This window comes from Rutilus rutilus, assembly GCF_951802725.1.
Source record: "Rutilus rutilus genome assembly, chromosome: 13".
NCBI classification, from domain to species: Eukaryota; Metazoa; Chordata; class Actinopteri; order Cypriniformes; family Leuciscidae; genus Rutilus; species Rutilus rutilus.
This window is the reverse complement of record NC_140218.1, coordinates 9,024,705-9,051,695: the sequence shown is the minus strand read 5'-3', so window position 1 is coordinate 9,051,695 and position 26,991 is coordinate 9,024,705. Positions and strand designations below refer to the sequence as shown.

The 26,991-nt window shown below is 43.1% G+C and overlaps 1 protein-coding gene across 3 annotated transcripts in view; it reads right to left on the bottom strand.

Moving 5' to 3' along the window:
- Positions 1-5,427: 5,427 nt before the first annotated feature.
- Positions 5,428-26,991, bottom strand: part of LOC311302397 (interferon-induced very large GTPase 1-like) — a 65,800-nt gene continuing 44,236 nt past the window's right edge. For 2 of the 3 annotated variants that reach the window (XM_084428218.1, XM_084428217.1), the window contains exons 4-7: positions 18,280-18,321; positions 17,401-18,027; positions 14,679-16,777; positions 5,428-11,635 (exon numbers count right to left, since the gene is read on the bottom strand). In XM_084428218.1, the coding sequence (XP_084284344.1) occupies positions 6,086-11,635; positions 14,679-16,777; positions 17,401-18,027; positions 18,280-18,321 (8,318 nt within the window). In that variant the 3' untranslated portion in view covers positions 5,428-6,085. Of the gene's footprint in view, positions 11,636-14,678; positions 16,793-17,400; positions 18,028-18,279; positions 18,322-26,991 lie in introns of all 3 variants that reach the window. The other variant, XM_084428216.1, reaches the window with a different exon arrangement.

Genomic DNA, 26,991 nt, shown 5'->3' with positions numbered 1-26,991 from the left:
TTGCAGGAACTCCAGCACTGTACCAACTGGGCAGTTAACTGGGTCCAACCGACGGTCACTACACCAAGAAGTGAATACTCTCCACTTCAGGGCATAAAGTTTCCTCGTGGAGGGAGCTCTGGACTGTAGAATGGTCTCAACAACCTCAGTTGAGAGACCTGACTCTATGAGCTGGGCCCCCTCAGAGGCCAAGCCCACAGGTTCCACAGTTCTGGTCAGGGGTGTAATATCGAGCCTTCCGCTTGGGACAGAAGGTCCCTCCTGATGGGTAGCACCAAAGGAGGCCCGTCGAGGAGAGACACAAGATCGGGAAACCATACTCTGCCCGGCCAGCGCGGGGCTATAAGAGGTAGATGGACCCGGTCCCTGCAAACTTTTTCCAGAACTCCCGGGAGCAGAGCAACTGGGGGAAAGGTGTACAGACGTAGCCTCGGCCACGTCTGTACCATAGCATCCAGTCCCAGAGGAGCTGGATGCGTGAGGGAGAACCAAAGTGGACAGTAAGACGTCTCTCGAGACGCAAACAGATCCACTTGTGCTTGGCCAAACTCCCTCCATATCTGCTCCACCACCTCGGGGTGGAGCCTCCATTCCCCGGGCCTCAGCCCCTGTCTCGACAGAGTGTCTGCTCCTATATTCTGGACCCCAGGGATGTAAGCTGCCCTGAGTGACAACAGCTTCCCCTGGGACCACAAGAGGATATGGCGTGCCAGATTGCATAATGGGCGTCAGCGCAAACCCCCTTGGTGATTTATATAGGCGACTATCGAAGTGTTGTCCGTATGTACTAGCACATGGTGTCCCCTGAGATCTGTGATAAAGCTCCTCAGAGCCCGGAAGACAGCTAACATCTCTAGGCGATTGATATGCCATGAACGATGATGGTCTCCCCACAGACCTTGAGATGAGCGACCCTCTAGAATCGCTCCCCAACCCGTGAGGGAAGCATCCGTCATTAGCAGTTTGCGACGACAAGGAGCTCCCAACACTGGGCCTTGGGACAGGAACCAAGGTTTCTTCCACATAACCAAGGCACGTAGGCATCGCCGCGTGACCTTGATTGTGCGAAATGGGTTGCCCCTCGGGGAAAACCCCCTGGTCCTGAGCCACCACTGCAGGGGCCTCATGTGCAGCAGTCCAAAAGGTATCACGTTGGAAGCTGCTGCCATGAGACCCAACAGTCTCTGGAACTGTGTGACAGTGAGTAGCTGGCCTAGCTTTACACTTTTCACAGCTGCAAGGATGGACTCTATACGTGGCGGTGACAGGCGCGCCTGCATCGACACTGAATCCCAAACCACGCCTAAAAAAGTGGTCCTCTGAAGTGGAGAAAGCACACTCTTCTTGGCGTTCAGTCGTAACCCCAAAGAACCGAACCGCCATCTGATGCGACTGAGCTAAAATCAACCAATCGCCGATGTAGTTCATTATGCGAATACCCTGAAGGCGCAAGGGCGCCAGAGTTGCATCCACGCATTTGGTGAAAGTGCGGGGTGATAAAGCTAAACCGAATGGAAGAACTCGATATTGGTATGCTTTGCCCCCGAAAGCAAACCTCAGGAACTTCCAGTGACATGGACGGATGGAAATATGGAAATATGCGTCCTTGAGATCTATCGTGACAAACCAGTCCTCGGACCTGATTTGTGGCACGATCTGTCTCAAAGTCAACATTTTGAACTTGAGCTGCATGACTGACTCGTTCAGAACTCGAAGATCTAAAATGGGACGCAATCCCCCGTCCTTCTTTGGAACTATGAAATACCGGCTGTAAAACCCGGTTTCCCTGTTGGAGGGAGGTACATATTCTATGGCCCCTTTCTCTAACAGAGTGTTCACTTCTTGTTCCATGACCAGAACCTTCTCTGGGTTCACCACTGTGGGTAGGATCCCATAAACCGAGATGGGTGTTTCTTGAATTGTATTTGATACCCTTTTTCTACGGTCTGCAGGACCCATCGAGAAACATTTGGCAGTAGCTTCCACGCTGTCAAAGATTCTACTAGAGGTACCAGTCTCTCGAGACTGGCTTCTGGACTTTGTTGTTGAGTAGTCGGTTCGTCGCCCTGTAACGGCGCACCGGCAGGGAACGACTGAACGGACTGCTCTAAAACCCTCCTCGGAGGGGGCGGGCATCCCGAGGCCACTACGTTTCCGGGTGGTCCTTGAGATATGTGCTCGCCGGAGACCGCTGCGCCCTGAAGCACCTGAGGTGGCAGGGTTGGCAGAACGGTCCCCTGAGGGCACCGAAGGGAGACGGGCACCGTAAAAAGAGGTGTTGACCGCTCTACTTCGGGGGGGACTACCCTCATTGTCCTGAGCCCTCGAGCGTCAGGACTTTTTCCCCGCAGCCTTCTTGGCGATAATAACGGTCCGCAGATCCGTTCTACCCCTCGAAGACTGCTGGGTTTGAGCGTGCCCTCCGTGTCCCCGAGATTTTTGTGGGGGAGCACGGGATGACACGCTCTGTTTTTGAGTGGCACGATGTTCAGAGCTCTTTCTAGATGAGTGAGGCTGCTCCCACTCAGCAGCCTCATAAAAAGATTGACGGGGAAGAATTTTTTTGTAGTGCAGCTGATTGCTTAGAAGCTTCTTGGAATTTATCTACAGCAGTAGTAACAGCATCACCAAATAGACCCGAAGTAGAAATGGGCGCATCTAAAAGAAAATGTTTCTCTTTTTCTTTGATATTAGATAGATTGAGCCACAGATGCCTCTCAGTGGCCACCAGGGCTGCCATAGAACGGCCGATGGATTTAGCTATCTCCTTGGTTGCCCTGAGAGATAAATCTGTGGCTCTGCGCAATTCGCAAACCACTTCGGGACCAATACCCCCACCCTCATCGAGATCTCCCAGTAATTCCGCCTGATAAGCCTGCAGCAAAGACATAGTGTGTAAACATGCTGCAGCCTGACCAGACGCGGAATAAGCCTTGCCCACCAGAGAAGATGTAACTCTGAGGGGCTTATTAGGCAGAACCGAACCCTTTAGGGAGGATGCCGACGCTGGCGAGAGATAGCTCGCAAGCGTCTCTTCGACTTTCGGCATCCCCCCATAACCATGCTCTTTATACCCAGCTATAGAGGAATAATTAGAAGTTTGTGGATTAAACACTCTATATGATACTGGTTTCTCCCACGATCTCGACACCTCGGTATGGAGATCGGGAAAAAACGGCAGGTTACGGTGTTGTGGTTGTGCACGTGACGGCAGGAAGCGTTCGTCAAGTTTACTTTTTGAACGAACGTCCTGCTTATCAGATGACCACTCAATGGAAAGTCTTTCGACTGCTCTTGACACTACTTCGAGTAATTCTTCATATGCATGAGACTGAGGTGGGGCACCCTCAGACTCAGCATGAACACTAACAACATCCAGTTCCTCAGAACTGGATAATTGCAGTGTTTGTTCCATCATCGGGGCGGAAGAAACCGCATTGCGTGCTTCCGAACCCTGATGAGAAACACTGGATCTATCAGACAAAGGCTGAGATAGGGCAGAGCCCATCTCAAACCCCGCTGATAGATCCATTTGCGAACCCCAGGTCTGAGATCGCCGCTGTGCCTCGGCAGCAGCGGGACCCGAGCCCTGGGGAACGCGAGCTTCCCGGAAGAAACTCAGCCGAGATCGGAGCGTGCGCATGGACAGCGCCTCGCAATGCACACAGCCAGCACCCTCGAGTGCTGACTGGGCATGCTCCTCTCCCAAACAAACAATACACAGAACGTGCGTGTCCCCATCTGTAATATAACGTGGGCAGGGATGCACACACATTCTGAACTGCTTGCTGGCCATTATATATATATTTGAGTGACAAAACAACACCAAATAGACAAAGACAGATTTCACAACGAGCGCTACTGAAGACACAGAAGCTTTCGCTTTCTGTTTTCAAGCAGGCTTTATAGTTTCCTGGTACGTGACGTCACCCGCATCTGACGTTCCGCCATGCCATTGGACTGATTTTACATGTGCTTCAAGACATCATCACGCAAAGCGTTCCCATAGCGTCAATCTCGACGCAACGCGAGTTCCCTTGAAAGGGAACCTTATTAGACATCGTCTGATGCAAGCCAGGTTTTTAAAACCTGGACCGCTTGACGTACCATTGAAGTGAAGCTGAAATATTAATGTCGTTTCAACATTAATATTTCATTCATATAATATTTGTACATCAGATGGCAACATTGTTTTATGTAGACATTTACATTTCAGTTGCATTTTCAGCGTTTCAACAAAAGTGATTTAGAATCAACATCAAATTGTAACATTTATCAAACAACAATGTTTCTTTTTGTTAATTTTAATGTTGATTCAACAGCAGTGATGTTGAAATCTCACCATTGTTTCAACATTATTTGTGAGTGCAAAATTGATTTTGAACCAACATCACTCTGTAGAGTGAATTAAATTCAATTTGCATTGATGCATCAACATTGACTCAACAATGTTTCAATGATTACATGCTATCTGGGCTATTATAGCTGATCCTCAATAAATCCTTCATCCTCAATAAATAAGCTACAATTAGTCCACAATGCAGCTGCTGGAGTTCTTATCTGGGCTGCGTTTCTCAAAATCATTGCCACCAATGTTCTCTACAATCAACTTAGCTCACGATGCTAAGTTGAGAAACAGCCCAGGTGGAGAAAATATAATCACAACACCAATTTTATCATCTCTACACTGGTTACCTATTAAGTCCCGTATCAATTATTAAGTCAGTAGCAATAAAGTATTGCTGCTGACCAATAAGGCCCTAAATGATTTATCTCCTGTATTTAACTGATCTTCTATCACCTTACAATCCATCACGCTCTTTAAGATCACAAAACTCTGGGCTTCTGATAGTACCTAGGATATCTAAGTCCACTAAAGGAGGGAGAGCGTTTTCACATTTGGCTCCTAAACTCTGGAATAGCCTTCCTGATGATGTTCAGGACTCAGACTCACTCTCCCAGTTTAAATCTAAAGACGCATCTCTTTAGCCAAGCATTCACATAATGCATCTCACAACCTTAGTTATATCAGATCAAATGCACATGATTATCGTTGCTTGACATACAAACTGAATCAACATGCACCAATGCTACATTTTTCATTTATTGTAATCATTATGTTCACAACTTGTAAAAATTATTTTAATGAGCTCATTGTTTCTGCTATAAATTAATACATTATTAGCTAACTGTGTGATTTGTACATTACTGAAATACGTTTGTAATGTAGACACATTCCTTTCTCGTTAAGCTGCTTTGAAACTGTGTATTTTGAAAAGCAGCATACAAATGAATGTGAATTGAATTGTTTTGTAGTGTGTCCTTTTATTTATTTTTATTTTAACCCTATTATTATTTAGGTAAAGACAGTCAAATCTACAGGATAATGTTTTTCAGGAAGGTCTCAAAGGAGTCAGTTGTAACAGTGAAACATTTATTTTATAACATCAGTTCATGAAAAAAAAAAACAACTACAATGCAAAAACAAAATCAAGAAAGCATAAAGCTAAATATATCTGCTAAAACCAGCAGTTTTGGAGTTTTTTCTTTTCTTTTTTTTTACAGTTTTCTTTCATACATATATTTGTAACCATTTATTTATATTATGCATTATGAATATAGTAAGTCTTGCAGGTACTTTCCAAACCAAATTATATTCAAGCATTTGTTTATATGGCATTTGCTTCAGAGCAATATTTTGTCCTGCTTAAATCTATAGGCAAAAATCAATGCTTGTATACAGTACATATACGTTGAAATGCATTTTATTACAGCTGAATGTTATTTGTAAAGCAGTAGTATACATCTGGCAATACATCCACAGGAGGCAAACTAGTGTGAAAGTAAGTCAATGAAATAATATTGTACATATTTGGTATATTATTTGAACATCTGCTGTCTTCAAGTAAAGATCAGTTTCTGCTGTGTTGAACAGAACATTTTGATTATATCTTTCTTTAAAAATATTGAATATCTTCTGTGAACTCGTTCTTTGAGCAGTTTCAGTATGCTATATTTAGTTTAGTATATGCAACATTCACTGAAGTGTGGGACATAATCTCATTTCACCTTGTTAATTGTTCCATTAAATGTATTTATTCAGACTCTCAGTAGCTTCCTCTTGAGAGCATTTTCTCCATTCATCTGGAATCTTGCCATGTCCCTGAAAGGTTTTTCCATGGTGCTTTTCCAGATCTTCCTGGAATCTGCACACAAACCACTTCCAGTATGGCAGCTCAGAGAGATCCGGGGTGATACTCCATGTAGAATATTCAGGACCTCCATTTCTGTATTTCTTCCAGAGGACTTTATCATCTGAGCTATTTGGATGGAAAGATCCATCACTGGCTACTTCTGATGTGCACATTTTGCTACATAGGTTTGTCGTTCCTCTGTAGCTAAACCCTTTTACTCCAGTAACACGATGGAAAGGAACACTGTGATCTCCAGGATGGTCTTCTATTGTGTTTGTGCAGATCGCTTTACAGAAAGGACACTGAACCCAACAGCACTGACAGAGGTGATTGATCAGAAGCTCAGCTGGTCTGTCTGTGTGTTCCAGCTTTACTGGAAACGTTTCTGTGCTGAATTTACTGTGTATGTCAGATATTATAGAAGGTTCTATTATCTCAGAAGGTTCTTTTATCTCAGAATGTTCTTTTATCTCAGGTTCTTTCATCTCTGACGTTTCTTTTATCTCAGACATTTCTTTTATCTCAGAAGGTTCTTTCATCTCTGACGTTTCTTTTATCTCAGACGTTTCTTTTATCTCAGAAGGTTCTTTTATCTCAGACGTTTCTTTTATCTCAGAAGGTTCTTTTATCTCAGACGTTTCTTTTATCTCAGAAGGTTCTTTTATCTCAGACGTTTCTTTTATCTCAGAAGGTTCTTTTATCTCTGACGTTTCTTTTATCTCTGATGTTTCTTTTATCTCAGAAGGTTCTTTTATCTCTGACGTTTCTTTTATCTCAGAAGGTTCTTTTATCTCTGATGTTTCTTTTATCTCAGAAGGTTCTTTTATCTCTGACGTTTCTTTTATCTCTGATGTTTCTTTTATCTCAGAAGGTTCTTTTATCTCAGAATGTTCTTTTATCTCAGAAGGTTCTTTTATCTCTGACGTTTCTTTTATCTCTGATGTTTCTTTTATCTCAGAAGGTTCTTTTATCTCTGACGTTTCTTTTATCTCAGACGTTTCTTTTATCTCAGAAGGTTCTTTTATCTCTGACGTTTCTTTTATCTCAGACGTTTCTTTTATCTCTGACGTTTCTTTTATCTCTGACGTTTCTTTTATCTCTGACGTTTCTTTTATCTCAGAAGGTTCTTTTATCTCTGACGTTTCTTTTATCTCTGACGTTTCTTTTATCTCTGACGTTTCTTTTATCTCTGACGTTTCTTTTATCTCTGACGTTTCTTTTATCTCAGAAGGTTCTTTTATCTCTGACGTTTCTTTTATCACAGACGTTTCTTTTATCTCAAATTCTTTCTTTATCACATCTTCTAAGATGCTGACATCAACATCATCCTGATTCACTCCAGTGAGGTCATTTAGAGACAATACCAGCACATCAGAGAGTTGTTGTGTGAAATGAAACAACCACAGATCAGCATCTCCATTGTTTTCTTTAACATGTTTGGTGGATTCATGTGCTGCATTTGTGATCTTCTGCTGTAGCAGTTTAATGCTCTTTTCCATCTTGGGTCGAACACTATCTTCGAATTTTTCAGTGATGTACTGACTGACTTCATCTCTGATGAAATTCTTGAAGTGTTCTCTGGGATTGTCAATGTACATCATGTAAGCTTTGAAATCATGTTTTTCTGCCAGCGTCCTCAAGATGTGTTTCTCCAGGTTTGATCGGTTCCCATTTAGTGATTCACAGTTTGTCCTCATTTCATCTGCTAAATCTTTGCCAGTTTTTTTGTAGACCGTCTGCTGAATGGGCTCTTTAAGTTTATTACAAACAAATTCACCAAAAACAGCAGTAGATGATGCTCCTTGACAGTATTTCTGGAAAATGCTGTAGTACTCTTGACTTTTCCTCTCAAAATAAAGAACAGGATCATTGGCTTCCCTGAACATTTTGTATTGATCAGCGAATGTTTTGTTTGTTATGTAACATATGAAAAGTACCAGATCCATGAAGAATTCACTCTTGAACACATATTTCACATTTGGCCCTTCCTGATGCTGTGTTATTCTTGTATTTATGTAATCTACGAGTTGTTGAACGCAGCTGTTGTTGTAGCCCATCTTTTCAATGTTAAATGACTGAATCATTTTATCTGTGTGTTCAGCGATGTCTGTGATTAAGGATCTTATCTGGTCTTCATCCTCTTCAGATAAAACACGACCAGTCATCTCTTTAACTCTTTTGTATGTATTTTTAAAAGGTCCTGTAAATCCACTGGATTTCTTTAACTTCACATATTCTGAATAGCTTGGCAAACAGATCATATCTTTGTGCCGACTACTCTCATTCATGTGGTCCAAAGGGAGACTTTCAAAGTTCTGAATGAGGATCTTTTTTACATCTCCTAATATGTCAATATCTTTGACTAAAGGAGTGTATCTGATGATCTCAGCTGTCTGTTGTTTCCAAAAGGAATCAAACTGTGTTTTCATGACATTTTCATCATTTGCTTGATCTTTGAATTTTAAAGCAAGGTCTTTGCTCTTTTCAAAGAGTGTGTTTTCATGTTTTGTCCTCTCAGCATCAATCTTTTTCTTCAGGTGACGCTGATGAAGAACCCCATCTAATTTCCTCTTAGTTTCTTCCACAATGTTTTCTTGAAGCTGTTTGATTTTTATCTCAAAGAAACCTTTCCACTGATTCAGTACAGCTGCGTCTCTGTCTTTCTCAAAGAAATCAGACATTGTCTTTTCCATTTCTTTACGTTTTGGATTTAGTTTTCTTTGAAGATCAGCTTCCTTAACACCATTAATTGCTTCATTTTCTATTTTGTTGTGAAGCTCGTTTTCAATATCCAGCATGGCACTCCGGAGGCTCCAGGCCCACTTGCTGTATTCAGTCTCTAGTTTCTTGTATGTTGCGATTTCCAGGGAATTTTTGAAGCTGAACACAAATTGTTCATTAAGCAAAGCCTCCCAGAGATCTCGAATACGGTCTCTTAGGTGCGTCAGCATTATGCCTTCTGATTTTGAAGCATGTGTAAGAATAGTTTGCTTCAGTTCTTGAATGTTCTCGCAGTAGTTTGGGTTTGGTGGTGCCATGGGTGGGCTGCCCTCCCAGAGCTGAGCAAAATACTTCACATCACTCTGTACATCAAATGCAATCACATCACTGAATCCTTCTGCATCACAGACTTCCTCTTTAGCAGCGAGTTTTGTCATATCATCCAGTTTATCCTGCAGTCGTCTCCTTCCCTCAATGTTTTTCTCTCCAGCTGTGATATCTGAGACATTCTGATGCACAAACATGCAGCTGGGAGTCAGTCTGACCTTCTTCATCCTCATGAAGGCCTGAACAACAATCTGAAGAATGTCCTGCATCTCAGATGGGTTTTCTCCAAAGATGTTGATCAGGGTCATATTTCCAAGACCAACAACAAATGTGGCCATTTCATTGTCACGATGTGTTGTTGACCTTCCACCCAGTTCTGGTGCACGAAGTCCTTCAGTATCAACAACCAGAATATAGTCAAACTTCAGCTCAGTTTTCATCTCCTTTGATATTTTGACCATCTGCATGAAAGCTCCTTTGGTGCATCTTCCAGCACTGACGGCAAACTGCAGTCCAAACATGGCATTCAGCATGGTGGATTTCCCAGAGCTCTGAATCCCTAGAACTGAGAGTACAAAGATTCTGGTCTGCTTTCCCAGTTTCTTAACAAGTTCATCTAGAAGAGCAGTGACCCAGGAGAGAGGAATATGAGCAGCATCTCCATCCATCAGCTCCATTGGAAATCCAGAGATCATCATCTCTGCTGCAAGACTCGGGAGAGAACAGAAGTCAAACTGCAGATTGTCTTTCTTGTTCTTCATCACAGATGACCACGATTCATAGATCTGACCAAACTCTCTCAGGATGTGCTCCAAGCCAAAACTTGTTCTATTGATTTGCTCTGATATGTTTTCCAGGTTTGCATGTTCAGTCCTTATTAGTTTGTTAGGAGTCTTTTTCAATTCTAAGACTTTATTCCATGTCACATCGTACTTCTGATGAAGATCAAAGAGCTTCTCTGAAGTGAAGTCATCCAAAAGGTTCATCATCCATCTGAGGAAATAGGTTTTTTCATTGTCTCTCTGTGATTTTATTGTTTCAAAAAATGTTTTCATGAACTTACTCAGTCCTTTGGCCACTTGCTTTTCTCTTATTTCTCTCATGTTCTTGAGTTTGGTACTTTTATCTTCCTCTAGATTTTCTCCTTCTAGATGATGCAGCTCTTTGTTGATTTTACACCAGTCATGCCACAGTTTCCCCTGACAGGGCAGGTTTGTTTCTTTCACTGTTGATGGATCCTTTTCTCTCAGTAATCCCATGATCCGAATCGCTGCCTCTTTCCCTCTCTGGCACTCTGGATCCTCCTCATCTACTCTGATTCCTGTGTGTTTGATTCCTGTGTGTTTGGCCACATCTACAAGTTTGAAGGTCCTTTTCTGCTCTGTCAAACTCACTCTGATCATCTCCCTTATCTGATTAGATACATCAGATTGGTTTTTGTCTATAAGACCAGTTATGAATTTTCCATTCCCCAGTTCAGTTTCACCACAGTGATTGTCAGTGAGCAGACAAATGAGAGGCTGAGGAGATTTGAAGAGTGATCTCACCAAACCTTTATACTGGTTCTTCTGCCCAAAATCAGGTAAGAAGAGGACGTTTACTGAAGCCATGCTGGTCAATATCTCGTATTGTTTCTCATTGGCTGCTGCATCACCATGAAAATTACAGAAAGCAACACAGTCATCAAATGCATCAGTCTTTTTCCCAGAAGGGCAGTACCAGGCGATCTCCACCACTCCTTCCATCAGTAATCTGGTTCTGCTGCTGCCTGAGCAATTCCTGTGGAAGAACGTGTGGTGTTTCTCATTGATGAGGCCGTTTATCAGCTGAGACTTAGATGAAGACACTGAACCAAACCTGAAGAAAGCCACCATTGGAGTCTCAGCCTTGTAGACCGGTTGAGTTTGACTGATGATTTCATTATTGGAGTCCTTCTTCTTCCAGCTCTTGTTGATTTGTCTGAATGTCCAGAGAGGAAACTCAATCTGTTGTGTGAATGGATCAGGAACAAGCAGAGGCAGTGAATACTGACACTGTGAGAGTTTAGTCACCATCAGCTGCTTCAGGAGACCATCGGCACAATGAAACACGGCCATCTGAACATCCATTGGGTGAATATCAGGGTTTGCATTGTCTTTGTTATTATCTTCTTTCTTTCTGTGTTGTATGACTGTGTTTCTTGCTTTGTAGTCCATGTTAATCAACTTTTGTAGGAATGAGTTTACCAGTTCATTCTCTTCCTGTGGCTCCAGAGACTGAAATGAAGACTTGATGATTTGAAGAATGTCCGCTGTTCTCATTTTAGCTTGACATCTTTTTTTCAGATCTAGTCTATCATAGAGTTCTTCGAGCTGTTCATTGGTTTTTGGTCCAAGCTTTTCAGTGTCATCTTTCTGTAAATACATGAACACATTCAAATAAAACACATAAAATCTAATTTGTTATTGTGTGACATTAGCAGAGATAAAAGCCTGATATACACAGATTAGAAAAAAAAAACATTATAGTCAGTGATGTAGTGGTGCCTGGAGAAGTGGGTATACTCTTAATTTATGCCCCCAATATTTTTTCAGCAAAGGATGAACGCTCTGTGTTATAAACAGTGACATCTAAGACTAGTCTTGCATATTAGTTCACCCAAAAATGGGCCAGTAATATTTACATATTATCACTCAACTTTTGCTGCTTGACTTCACAGATAAAGGATCATTATGAAATTAATATTAGCCACAGAAAAGGTGCTGTTTTTGCAATTAATACTGGCTTTTAATTATTTATTAATACTAAATAATTATGAATTTTGAGTGACTATACCTTAGTCCTAGCCTGGTAATACCAAACTCTGCTACTTCGCTTTGTTTCGTAGACAGAGTCTGGCATGGCATAATTGAAAAGTGTTTTCTTTCTCGTGGGGGGGGGGGGGGGGTGCTTGTCTGAAGTTTAAAATCATTGGTTACCCGTAAGCCAATCACATAACATTTGGTTATGGCGTGTGTTATGCGCATGCTCAGCCGCATCTAACTTCCACTGTAAACACATGTATGATGCGAAAACAAAACCATCGAGCGAAATACCGGAGTGAACATGGCTGTGAACGACTTTTGCAGATTATGTGAAGTAAATCTACGCGTCCACGGTACAATCAGCGTCTATGTCACGGCTCCCAGCCCGCCCTCTGTTCGTTGATTGGCCGGCTGTTTTGAGGCCGGAGGAAAACGGGGAAAACGATCGCTATCTCAGACTGAGTACAGAAGCGAACTGAAATTGAGCGCAAGTACGAAGTCTGACGTAGTCAGACTACCTTAGTCCATCCACACATGAAAATTGGACAGCTATTCAAGGGATCACAGCATCACTGTCTTTACTGGGTGCAGGGCCGTACACAGGGTTTTATAAATACAGAGGTCCCAAAAATGATCTTGGGGGGGTTCGGGGGCATGTGTATCTTGAGGTGTTTTGAAGGCCAAAAAAATGTCAGTGGGCAGTAGCATGAAGTATTTTATCAGATATTTTTAAACAAGAGAGTCAGTTTAAATGTCGCAATGAATGATCCACACTACAAAATGGAAATGCAGAATGTTTAAGCTTATTGTTGACAATACACAATCGCATATTCGAAATGGGAATGGCCTTAAATAAGAAATGATTCAAGGATTATTTTGCATAGATGTTACATTTTAAACAAACGCCAATCCTTCTGTGTCCAGAGGCATATGAGCAATTAGTATGAGCATCAAAGATCAGTTTCACCTACTTTTTCTTTCCTAAATAAATCAATGTTTTTGGACTAATCTGTTCATTTAATCAATGGTTCAATTTCTCACTCATAAAGACAGCCACCTTCTGGCTTAATGATGCAAGTTGCGCAAACACAGTCAAGCGGAGTGATACAAACAGTGAAAAGTCTCAGTGCTGATACTGGGGAAATATTCGAACACATTCGAGGTAACGTTATACAAATATATTTATACATTATATTTATAATAATAATGGCAATATATTTAATAGGGTGCTTGTGTTGTTAAATTGAGCTTATAGTTTCCACTGTCTTTGATCAAACTGATTATTTCTGTCTGTCATTTAAAACTTCTATCGAAAAACAGCTGTTTAGTTTAGCTACTTGAATGATCGTTAACTGAAGCGTGAAGCATCGCGTTGGGATTCGCGCTCGGCTCGCGCTTATGTGAACATAAATCCCGCTTGTTTTGATTGGTTTCAAACATTTTGACATTGACGAGCGGGTGTTTGAGTGCTGAAGCAGCTCAGATGAGAAGGTCGGTTATCATTGCGATGGATACCGGCGTATACCCTGCACTACACCAGTGATTATAGTGAAGAACTACGGTAATGAAAATTTAGATAAATATTTTTCAAGAAGCATTTTGAGATTATAGACAAAATGAAGTTAATTTAGGGCCCTGTCGTTTATATGGAAGAAAATGTAATTCTCTGTGATGTTATATTTGCAAGTCAAGTGTATACATTATGTTTGTAGGTTGTAAATCTGTAGTATTGTCCATATGCTCAACTCTTAAGGTAGGGACACACCGAACCGACGACAAAGAACTAGCGGCAAAAGCTGATTGTGGCATTACCTTGCGTCACCTGCGTGGGGGCAAAAAAGTTACGCTTGAACACCGCTCAGACTACAGCCTATCGGCCAACTAGCCCATACATTTTACGCCTGCGTGAGAGGACCCACCCGCTATTAATTAGAATGTTATTATTTATCATTTGTCCTATCCGACCAGTGGATCTACCGCAATATTACTGTGGATATACAACGCAAGCAGTGTTCATAACAGACTGATTTGTGTAGCTTTTTCAATTATGTCTATGTTGTCAAAGGCATTGTCAGCCCTTGGTTATTAATAAAATAATCAACTGTTCAAAAATGACAAGTTGACAAGAATGACAAGTGTTTGTAGTGTGTTCCCTCTTAACTTTGTTGCTCGTTTGCTTTCGGCAGTTCTTTTTTTCTTGTGCGCTGATTCGTGAAGCTGAACAGCCAATCAGACTGATCTCTCTCACCGACGGACTCTGAATCAACAATTCTCAAAAACTGGTGTCCGACTAGAACTGTGCATAACAAAAAAACTAAGCCGACCAACGCTCAAAAACGGCCCAACATTGCCCAACGGTCAACCGTCGACTTGGTGTGTCCCGGACTTTAACGGTTATAAAACCTCGAAGTCCTCTAAATGAATTAAACGTAGGGTCCTGTCCTTTGAAAGGGATGAAAGCGTAATTCTCTGTGGTGTTATATTTACAGGTCCAGCGTATAGATTATGATTGTAGGTTGTAAATGTGTAGTATTGTCCATACAGAGAAAAAAAATGTGAATGAGGGAATCTGAACTCAACTCTTAATGGTTATACTGTAAAACCTCTTAAGTCCTCTAATGCTCCTGACCCTTAATTTACCTTGATCACTTACCAGTAGAGAAGAGGCTGTTTGAGAGCAGCAGATTTTCATGTTCTCCATGTCTTTTCTTCTGTCTTCTTCATAGTTTGCCGATTTTACTCTCTTTAGTTCATCTTGCTTCTGTTGTTCTATTAACTTAATTTTGTCTTCATATATCTTACATTGTTCTTCCTCCCACTTCCTCCTCTCATCTTGCATCTGTTTTAGCATTTCCTCCTGACGTTTCTGCATTTGTTCCTCTTTTTCTTTTATCGCTTTTCTGTATCGTTCTTCATTCTCTCGGATTTCTTCTTCTCTTCTCCTCCTCTCACTGTCATGATTCTGTCTTTCTTCCTCCATCATCTTCTTCATCTTTTCATGTTTGACCTGAAGATCTTCTTTCTCTCTTTTTATTCCCTCTTTCTCTCTTTTGATTTCATCTCTCTCTTCTTTAAGTCTCTGATAAGATTCATCCCACACCTTTTGTTCTTTCTCCCTCCTTTTCTCACATTCTTCTTCTCTCTGTTTCCCCTCTTGTATCTTTTTCTCCCATTTCTCTTGTTCGTTTTTAATTTCTCTTTTGTATTGTTCTTCATTCTGTCTGGATTCTTCTTCTCTCTTCCTCCTCTCACTGTCATGATTCTGTCTTTCTTCCTCCATCTTTGTTTTTATGTTTTCTATTTCTATTTTATGTTCGGCCTGAAGATCTTCTTTCTGTTTTTTGATTTCATCTCTCTCTTCTTTAAGTCTCTGATAAGATTCATTCCACATTTTTTGTTCTTTCTCCCTCCTTTTCTCAAATTCTTCTTCTCCTCTCTGTTTTTCCATTTCCCATTTCTCTTGTTCTATTTTCATTTTTCTTTTGTATTGTTCTTCATTCGCTCTGATTTCTTCCCCTCTTCTCCTCCTCTCACTGTTATGATTCTGTCTTTCTTCTTCCATCTTTGTTTTCATGTTTTCTATTTCAATTTTATGTTTGGCCTGAAGATCATCTTTCTCCCTTTCTATCCTCTCCTTTTCTCTTTTTATTTTCTCATCACATTGATCTCTTATGTTTTGTTCTTTCTCCTTCCTCTTCTCATCTTCCTCTTTCCTCCTCTGTTTTTCATTTTGTAACTTTGTCTCCAATTTCTCTAGTTGTGTTTTGTATTCTTCTTCTCTGCTCTTCTTCTCAGTGTCATGATTCTGTCTTTCTTCCTCCATCATCTTCTTCATCTTTTCTATTCCCACTTCATGTTTGATCTGAAGATCTTCTTTCTCTCTTTTGATTTCATCTCTCTCTACTTTAAGTCTCTGATAAAGTTCATCCCATATTTTATGTTCTTTCTCCATCTTTTTCTCAAACTCTTCTTCTCTTCTCTTCTTCTCAGCATTATGAATGTTTCTTTCTTCCTCTATATTCATCTTTATTTTCTCTTTCTCTTCTTCATGTTTGGCCAGCAGTTCTTCTCTCTCTCTGTTCAGTTTTTCCACTTTGTCCATTAGCATCTTCATCCGTGCTTCTTGTTTCTCTCTTTCCATCTGTCTGAACTTCTTACATGAGTAGTAACTCCCTCCATTTGCTGTCACCATGTCATTGATTTTCTGCAGTAATGTCGACACCTGCACACGGTCTACAGTCTCATTATTATTAAACACATGATATCTGTTTCCACACTGTTCAACAAGGTTCATCAAAGCAGATCCTGCTTTACCCAGATACTCTTCAATGGTCTTCTTCTTCAGATCATCTCCTCTGGTGAAGAGCACCATAGTGTACATTATTGAGCTTTCACCAAAAGTCTGCTGAATGATCTTGACAGCATTTTCAACTTCCTCAGTGAATCGTCCCACTGGTATCAGTAACAGAAACACATGTGGTCCTGGCAGAATCAAGGAGATGCAGTTGGTGATTTCCCTCTGGATCTCTTCATGACTAACTTTAGTATCAAACAGTCCTGGAGTGTCAATCACAGTAACATGTCTGCCATTGATCTCAGCCGTCTCTCTCTGACACTCTTTAGTAATGGACTCATGAGACACGTCTTCTTTAAATACTTCTCTCCCTAAGATGGTGTTTCCAGTTGCACTCTTCCCAACTCCAGTTTTTCCCAGCAGGACAATCCTCACCTCATCTGAATCCTCTCTTGAATCTGAAAAAGAGAAAACTGCTTGAGTCATTCTGCTAGTCTTTTAAAGACATGTCCCACAAACATTTAGGGAAATCTGTATGAATAATAACAAATTACAAAATTATATTGAGAATTTGAATTATATGTGAATTTGACAATTATGTGAATGTTTTATTGTGAAGAAAATGTATTTAACACAACATCTATGACAATTTCCTGAAATTACTTATCCAAACTTTTGGCCTAACATTTCTTTATGGCCTAATGAAACTGGTTTTAATCTCTGTTTGGAGAGTGTTGAGATCTGATTCCAAAACAATTCTCAATGTATCTAAATTTTACAGCAACTGTATGGTTTTAAATCTTTAGTAAGCACCAAAACTTAGGTGGACCATAACCAAATTCTGCTTAAAGATTCTGCATAAAAGCCATAAAGTCACTGCAGAAAATATGAAAAAGCAGGTTATAAGGTCTGAGCCACAGTCTCTACTGGTCTTTTGGAGATTGTGTGTGCAATAGTCTGACTGAGATTATGTGCACTTTCTCCTCCTTCCAGTATTGAATGAGTAACTGAGCAACTTCTCCTCGGTCCACATGTTCTATCATGTAAATTGGGTGTGAGACACACATTTTCTGATCATTACCTTGCTGTTGAATCTGTGTGTCTAGTGATATTCTCTTCCTCATTTCTTCACATTTCTCTATTTGTGCATCCAAAAATGTTTCTGTAGAGAAAGGAATTCCACTATTTTCTTCCACGATCTGCTCCAGTTTAGTCACCAACACGGACACTTGTGGGTTTGGCTCAAGGAAATGATGTTTTCCTCCAAAACACTGAATGACAGACTTCACTGCTTCATTCTGTTCTTCTGTCTCATGCTCTGACTTCTGGATTATGAGGACCATGGTATGGTTGTTGATCTTTGAGCTGAATGTTTTCTGGATCTCCTCTGTTTCTGTGTTGTCTTCATTAGTAAGTGGACCGTCAGGAATAATGAAGAGGAAAACATGAACTCCAGGATCACAGAGAGACACACAGCGGCGAGCCTGACACATCACTTCCTCCTGTGAGAGTCGAGTCAGAGCTGGAAGCTCCACCAGAGTGATCCGACGTCCATGAGCTTTTCCTTCCAGCTTCACACACTCTGAGCTGAGCTCGGATCTTCTGTTTCTCTCCTCCAGGATGAGGTTTGATATGGAGATTTTTAATCTTCTGTCTCTCCCACACAGAACCACATTCAGCTTTGGCAAAGAACAGACACTCTCTGCCACTGAGAAACAAACATGAGTTTGTTTTAGTGGGTCAATTAAAAATATTTATGTGATTTATAAAATTGTTATTAATTTAAATAGAATTATCACCTCTACAATAACTATTAATAAGTCTTCAAAAGCCATTATATAATGTGCAGCAGCATTTAGATAATGTACATTGAAATATGAATAAAGATTCTGTCCTTTTCTGGGGTTTTGATGATATTTTCAATATTGAATATTATGAATTATCATATTTGTTTACTTACTATTAGGTTGGTCAAGAGATGGACTCCGCCGTCTTCTTTTAACTACAAATAAAATAACATGCAATTAATAATTTTGCTTTTTTTTTTTTTTACCAAATTCTGTTATTTTTATATATTTAAGAAATAATTCACACAAAAAGAACAATTTGTCAAAATGTTATTCCACCTCAGTTTTATATTCTCTCTTTCATAAAACACAAAAGTGTATTTCCTGCATGGGGGTTAAGTAAATTAGACATTTTAAATTTTTCAAGAATAATTACATCTGAATTGTTTATTTTATTTTAAACCACCAGTCGTGTTTTTGGGTTCCTTGTCGGGGGATCAACATCTTTGCACTGTCTTTGCAGACTGAATACAAATCTGTCAATTGAATACAATATTGACAAGTAAAAAAAAAAAAAAAAGAAATACTGAAAATTGCATACAAGTTTATTGGGTCAATTACATGAGTTACATAAAACTTTTCATGTGATTTATACAATTTGTATGAATAAAAATTGAATGATACTTTTGTTTTGTTTGTTTTATTTTAGCAATAAACATCAACTCGATCGTTTAACAGTTCCCACCTCCTTCTTCCCTGAGCCTCTAAAGGGACACTTCACCCATTTGCATTAAGCTTTGCATTGTTAGAAACCCAGTCATACTATTGAATGGTCATGCAACACTCTCTCATTTTCCCCTGAGACGGGAGAAATCCGTTATTTACCTCTTACACTTCCTCCTACAATGACGCAAAAATCGTCATTTTGCGTCATTGTAGGAGGAAGTGTAAGAGGGGGGGATTTCTGTTGAGACTACAAGTACTCGTTCCTCATCTTTCCCAGGGGGCGGGACCCGCTCACGCTACAGACCTATTACAGATCAGTGGGTGGGACTTTACTCTCTGAAACTGAAAGCAATATCCTCCATCTTGTTTGAAGCTAAGCTAACAGGCGCTGTGGAGACAGATGTAAAGTAATGACAATAGCGGAGGAGAGTGCTCAATATGATATAGAAGAAGAGGATTTCGGAAGTCTGATGCTTGAATCAGGTGTTTGTGGCTACCTTTACAAGCCGCATTATAGCGAAGAGCCGCCGAGGCAGAAGACCTGCCTGCCGCGGACGAGGAGCCCGGACTGGCTCGAGTTAGGGCGGACTGGTGGCGCCGGTGATCTCACTATGCAACTACGAACCGCTACGAAGACAGAGATAGAGTCCGTCTGTGGCAAATAATTTCAACGATGACAATTTCTCCTGGACGAAATCTCTGAATCAGACGAGGACACGGACGTTTGTGTTGAGAACTATCCTAGTTTAGCACCGCATATGTTCTGACTGAACATCCAGGTACCATGCAATAATTCACCTTTTCGAAAGAAATACAAACGAGGAGTAATGCACTAATGAGTTCGCCAACTAACTAGACATTTTGTGTGAATGTGAAATTAATTTCAAGCTCTGGTGGTAGCTAGCCTTGTAGACGGAAGAGTGATTTCTCTTATAGGCAGATATGCGCTTTCTGGATTAGTGGGAGTGGCTTGCGGAGCTGTGCAATGTGGTGCATTGTGGGAGTTGTTGTCTTTCATACAAATGCGTCCTGAAGTTATTTTTTGTCTTTTCTCGGTCACAAAGGCACCAAATTCAAAATTTCTTTTACATTTCGACTTCATATATGACCCACTTTAAATAAAAAACAATGTTCAAATGGGTGAAATGCCCCTTTAACATTGTTACAGTAATAATGTTTATTAAAGGTGCTGTATGTAGTTTTCAGCGACCTCTAGCGGTGATGTTTCAGATTGTCACCAATAAGTTTACAAGCGAGTGCTCGAATTTATGAGCGAGCACTGTGCATAGACAGTATATAAACGGCACTGTGGTGTGGGTACCTTCCAGACTGAGACGCAACACACAGGAGAAAGCATCACACAACATGCTGGAAACTAACGTAAACTCCCACTGCAACGTTACAATAATTCGCTAGTTGCACGTGGCCGCCATTTTGGATTTCGGATCAGCGAGGGTACGCTAAGACACTTCCGGTTTCGCATTACGCCTGGTGTAGGGAGCCAGAGAAAGACGAAATTTATCTTAAATAGTTGTTTATAGAATCAATTATCACTTAAAATACTACTAAGATCCATATTACTATCACACGAACCAATGGCAATTAAATGCACGGACGCATAGTCAGATTAATTAATGAAATACAACTGTTCACGAACAGAAGATTGTATTTGACTCATGCTGCATACACATACGCAATGACAATTGTGCCTACTGTAAATATAGAGTTACAACTATGACTAGAGTTGTTTGCATAAAATGTACCGTGAACATTCACATGTTTGCCCTGTGATCGGCTACAATTTATCTACATAAATACTATTTTCTCAATTCTGCGCATATATTTTTACTTTCTTACATCAATTGCTCGATCAATATTATCATCACATATTTTACATTTTCATTTTTTACGGTAGGTACCACAAACAATTTAATATAGGTAAGTTTGTGTATATTTTACACAATACATGTGCTGCTTATAAACACCAGACAGATTTGTATTATTATTTATGGAACAGATCTTTACTCATCTCACTTGCACAAAATAAATGCAGTAATAGAAAGCATATAAACGCAAACGGAAATTATATGCATTTAAAAATTTGGTCGGGTTGAAGTCATCCCTCCGGATCTTCTGTATCCATCAGCCCGTACCGCGGCGTCAACGGGGGCCGCATGAAAGCTTACTTCTCTGTTGTAACGTGACGAAATGGTACAAAACGGCACACAACGATGAAGTGCTGAGGCTGTCACCCTCTGAAAGGCAAGTCACCTCTCTTGAATCCTAAAAACACTCCTTGTGAAAAAAAAAATATCTCTGTGGTAATGGAACTCGGTCGCTGTTGTCTCTCGCTCTCGCTGTCAGATCACCGTAGTTTTGGCCCACACACGATCACATTTTGTTGCCGATCACAGGGCAAACATGTGAATGTTCACGGTGCTTTTTATGTAAACAACTCTAGTGGTAGTTGTAACTCTATATTTAGGCATAATTGTATGTGTATGCAGCATGAGTCAAATACAATCTTCTGTTCGTGAACAGTTGTATTTTATTCATTAATCTGACTATGCATCCGTGCATTTAATTGCCATTGGCTCGTGTGATAGTAATATGGATCTTAGTAGTATTTTAAGTGATAATTGATTCTATAAACAACTATAAAAGATACATTTCGTCTTTCTATGGCTCCCTTCACCGGGCGTAATGCGAAACCGGAAGTGTCTTAGCATACCCTCGCTGATCCGAAATCCAAAATAGAGGCCACGTGCAACTAGCGAATAGGCTACTTTTATCAGCTTGACCTTGAACTAATGCTCCATGCTCGTACCATGATAAGTATGGAGCCCTATCAACCGTGCCGAATTTTGCCACTGCAAGCACCACTTCACATTTTCTTCAGGAAATGTACATTCTAGGTTTGTAGATAAGGTTTCTCAATGGTTCAAATGCCCTGCCGATGTTGAGCCGTGTTTTTTCACCCGAAGTTCATCCGATTCACGTCTGGCCTTACGAGCTTCAGCAGAAAAAACTTTTTTTTTATTTTTTTTTTATCAATATGTGAAGTTTGTGTGGAGTCTGTGTTGTGCTGGGAGCAGGTCGTTTCTTAGTGTAATCAGACATGTCATAAGTTGCAGTGTCGTCGCTGTTGAGTGCAAAGTCAGTAGGCTAGACCATCCATCCATCCATCTTCTACCGCTTATCCGGGGCCGGGTCGCGGGGGCAGCAGTCTAAGCAGGGATGCCCAGACTTCCCTCTCCCTAGACACTTCCTTCAGCTCTTCCGGGGGGACACCGAGGCGTTCCCAGGCCAGCCGGGAGACATAGTCTCTCCAGCGTGTCCTAGGTCTTCCCCGGGGTCTCCTCCCGGTGGGACATGCCCGGAACACCTTCCCGGGAAGGCGTCCAGGAGGCATCCGGAAAAGATGCCCGAGCCACCTCAACTGACCCCTCTCGATGCGGAGGAGCAGCGGCTCTACTCTGAGCTCCTCCCGAGTGACCGAGCTTCTCACCCTATCTCTAAGGGATCGCCCAGCCACCCTGCGGAGAAAGCTCATTTCGGCCGCTTGTATCCGGGATCTTGTCCTTTCGGTCATGACCCACAGCTCATGACCATAGGTGAGAGTAGGAACGTAGATTGACTGGTAAATCGAGAGCTTCGCCTTGCGGCTCAGCTCCTTCTTCACCACGACAGACCGGTACAGGGACCGCATTACTGCAGAAGCTGCACCGATCCGCCTGTCAATCTCCCGTTCCATCCTTCCCTCACTCGTGAACAAGACCCCAAGATACTTAAACTCCTCTACTTGAGGCAGGAGCTCTCCACCAACCTGAAGCGGGCAAACCACCCTTTTCCGACTGAGAACCATGGCCTCGGACTTGGAGGTGCTGATTTTCATCCCAGCCGCTTCACACTCGGCTGCAAACCGTCCCAGTGCATGCTGGAGATCCTGGTTTGATGAGGCCAGCACGACAACAACATCTGCAAAGAGCAGAGATGAAATTGTGTGGTCCCCAAACCTGACCCCCTCCGGCCCCTGGCTGCGCCTAGAAATTCTGTCCATAAAAATTATGAACAGAACCGGCGACAAAGGGCAGCCCTGCCGGAGTCCAACACGCACCGGGAACAAGTCTGACTTACTGCTAGCAATACGAACCAAGCTCCTGCTCCGGTCGTACAGGCTCCTGCCCTGATAGTCCTTAGCAAAGGGCCCCGGACCCCATACTCCCGGAGCACCCTCCACAGGCCGCCGCGAGGGACACAGTCGAATGCCTTCTCCAAATCCACAAAGCACATGTGGATTGGTTGGGCAAACTCCCATGAGCCCTCCAGCACCCTGTAGAGGGTATAGAGCTGGTCCAGTGTTCCTCCTGAATCCGAGGTTCTACTATCGGCCGGATTCTCCTCTCCAGTACTAGTCGAGTCCCAAAATAGATAAATAGCCCTGGATAAGATGCAGTAGGCATTTTTGAGGAAAAGTACTTCAAGTGTTGTTTCTATATGATTTTTAGGTGCTGAATCCATTTCTGCCATATAACAAGATGTAAACATCACTGTTTTGGCATAAACAATAAAAACAAAATGGCTGCCAAAAAAAAAAAAAAGAAGGTTTTAATGCATTTATTGCAGTTTAAACATTAAACATTATAACTAAACTATGCATTCTCAGAATATTTAAACATGTAAACTATGAAAAAACATTAACATGAAAGGGACAGTTTTTAATGGCTGCTGGAATTATGACAAGGTACCATGGTACACTGGAAAGCATATATCAGTGGAAATATGCAATTATGCCCAGCCCGAAGGGGGGAACTTGGAATACACATGACCCCAGGGGGCTGCATATTGAGAATCACTGGGGTGTCCAGCCGCAGGTGGAATATTTCAAACCCAGGGGTGGCAAGGTGGCTTGCCGAGGGAAAGACACATGCTCAGAGAGGCTTACAGTGGACTACACACGTGGGGGTTGCCCAGAGGCCGTGTTAGGTGTCGCCCAGCCTGCAGCTCTACAGATGTCTGTTAGTGAGGCGCCATGCGCTAGAGCCCAAGAGGATGCAACACTCCGGGTGGAGTGGGCCGTCACACCAAGGGGGCATGGTCGACCTTGCTGCTGGTAAGCCAAAGCAATGGCGTCCACTATCCAGTGAGACAAGCTTTGCTTGGAGAGAGCCTTTCCCTTCAGCTTCCCACCATGACAGACAAAGAGCTGGTCTGAAGTCCTGAAACACTGCGTTCTGTCTACATAAGCCTGGAGGGTGCGTACTGGACAGAGCAGTGCCAAGGCTGGGTCTGCCTCCTCCGAGGGCAGCGCTTGCAGGTTCACCACCTGGTCTCAAAAGGGTGTGGTGGGAACCTTGGGCACATATCCAGGCCGGGGTCTCAGGATCACGTAAGAGTTAGCTGGTCCAAATTCCAGGCACGCTTCGTCAACCGAAAATGCCTGCAGGTTCCCTACCCTCTTGATGGAGGCCAATGCAACCAGGAGCACTGTCTTCATTGACAGGAACTTAAGCTCCACTGATTGCAGAGGCTCAAAGGGAGCACTCTGCAGCGCAGTTAAAACCACTGAGAGGTCCCAAGAGGGAACGAGAGGAGGGCGAGGAGGATTCAGTCTCCTCGCTCCTCTCCGGAAACTGATGATCAGGTAGTGCTTTCCAATGGACTTACCATCAACTGCATCATGATGTGTGGCAATGGCGGCACCATACACTTTCAGGGTGGAGGGACACAGCCTTTGCTCCAACCCTTCTTGCAGGAAGGAAAGCACGACACTGATCGGGCCTTTCGTGGGTTCTTGAAGTTTATAAGAACACCAGTTGACGAAGAGGTACTAGTTCTTGGAACCAGGTGCGGTTGTGCCAATACGGGGGCAACCAAAATTACCTGCTCCTCGTCCTCCCTGATCTTGCGAAAAGTCTGCGCAAGAAGGCTCACTGTGGGAAACGCATACTTGCAGAGGCCCCGCGGCCAGTGCATCCGTGCCGAGCGTGCCCTCGGTCAGAGAATAAAACAGGTCGCAGTGGGACAAGTCGTGGGAGGCAAACAGATCTACCTGTGCGTCCCCGAACTGATCCCAAATCAGCTGAACCGACTGGGGATGGAGTCTCCATTCTCCAGCGAGAGGCCGAAACCGAGACAGATCGGCTGCACGGTTCAGGTCTCCCGGGATATAAATGGCTCGAAGCGACCTCAGATGCTTCTGACTCCATATGAGGAGGTGGCGGGCGAGTTGCGACATACGACGGGAGCGCAGACCACCTTGTCGGTTGATGTACGCTACTGTGGCGGTATTGTCTGATCGGACTAATACGTGCTGACCCCCGAGCAACGCACAGAAGCGGTGCAGGGCGAGACGCACAGCCTGCAACTCGAGGCAATTGACATGCCAAAGGCGCTGGGGTCTTGTCCAGGAGCCCGCGGCAGCATGTCCATTGCACATGGCGCCCCAGCCCATTGTGGAGGCATCTGTTGATATAACAACATGCCAGGAAACTCGTTCTATGGGCACTCCAGCCCATAGAAAACTGAGGTTCGTCCACGGGGTGAAGGTCTGACGGCAGGTCGAAGTCACTGGGACTCGGAGCGTGCCGTGTTGCCATGCCCACCTCGGGACTTGATCGCGAAGTGGTCTCATATGAAGCAAACCGAGCGACGTTACTGCGGCTGCGGATGCCATATGCCCCAGGAGCCTCTGAAATAGTTTCAGTGGAACCGCACTCTTGCCCTCGAACTGACAAAGGCAAGTTAGCAGTGACTGCGCACGCTCGCTCGTAAGCTGCGCGCATGGTGACCGAGTCGATTTCCATACCGAGAAAAGAGATCCTCTGCATGGAGCAGAGTTTGCTCTTCTCCCAGTTGACCCGAAGGCCCAGACAAGCTAGGTGCCGGAGCACTAGGTCCCTGTGTTCGCAAACCTTGTCTCAAGAGTGAGCTAGGATCAGCCAGTCGTCGAGAGGAACAAGGGCTGCCTCGACAACCTTCGGGAAGACGCGAGGAGACAGGGCTAGCCCGAAAGGGAGAACCGCGTACTGGTATGCCTGCCCCTCGAATTATATATATATATATATATATATATATATATGTCTGTCTCTATGTAAGTGAAAAACTGGAAAGGTTTTATGGTGATATATATAACTTAAAAATTTTACCCTATCCACCTGTAGTGTTTCGGCTGTGAATAATGCACCTATTGTTTCAATAACAATTACAAGAAAATGGGACCCTTATTTCAATGTTATACGGTGGATCCTTATTCAGGAGACATTGAACTTTCTAAAAATGTGGTATAACAACTTTTCCTCAAAAATGCCTACAGGGTTACACAATCTTGAAGATTCGGACCTGACTATACCCTGGCATAGACTTTCCCAGGGAGGCTGAGAAGTGTGATCCCCCTATAGTTGGAGCACACCCTCCAATCCCCCTTCTTGAAAAGAGGGACCACCACCCCGGTCTGCCAGTCCAAAGGTACTGTCCCCGACCGCCACGCGATGTTGCAGAGGCGTGTCAGCCAAGACAGCCCCACAACATCCAGAGACTTGAGGTACTCAGGGCGGATCTCATCCACCCCCGGTGCCTTGCCACCGAGGAGTTTCTTGACTACCTCGGTGACTTCAGCTTGAGTGATGGACGAGTCCGCCTCCGAGCCCTCAGCCTCTGCTTCCTCAATGGAAGACGTGACGGCGGGATTGAGGAGATCCTCGAAGTATTCCTTCCACCGTCCGGTGATATCCCCAGTCGAGGTCAACAGCTGCCCACCTCCACTGTAAACAGCGTTGGTAGGGCACTGCTTCCCCCTCCTGAGGCGCTGGACGGTTTGCCAGAATCTCTTCGAGGCCGACCGATAGTCCTTCTCCATGGCCTCACCGAACTCCTCCCAGGCCCGAGTTTTTGCCTCCACAACCACCCGGGCTGCAGTCCGCTTGGCCCGTCGGTACCCATCAGCTGCCTCAGGAGTCCCACAAGCCAGCCAGGCCTGATAGGACTCCTTCTTCAGCTTGACGGCATCCCTTACTTCCGGTGTCCACCACCGGGTTCGGGGATTGCCGCCTCGACAGGCACCGGAGACCTTACGGCCATGGAGAACATGGTCCACTCGGACTCAATATCTCCAGACTCCCTCGGGATCTGGTCGAAGCTCTGCCGGAGGTGGGAGTTGA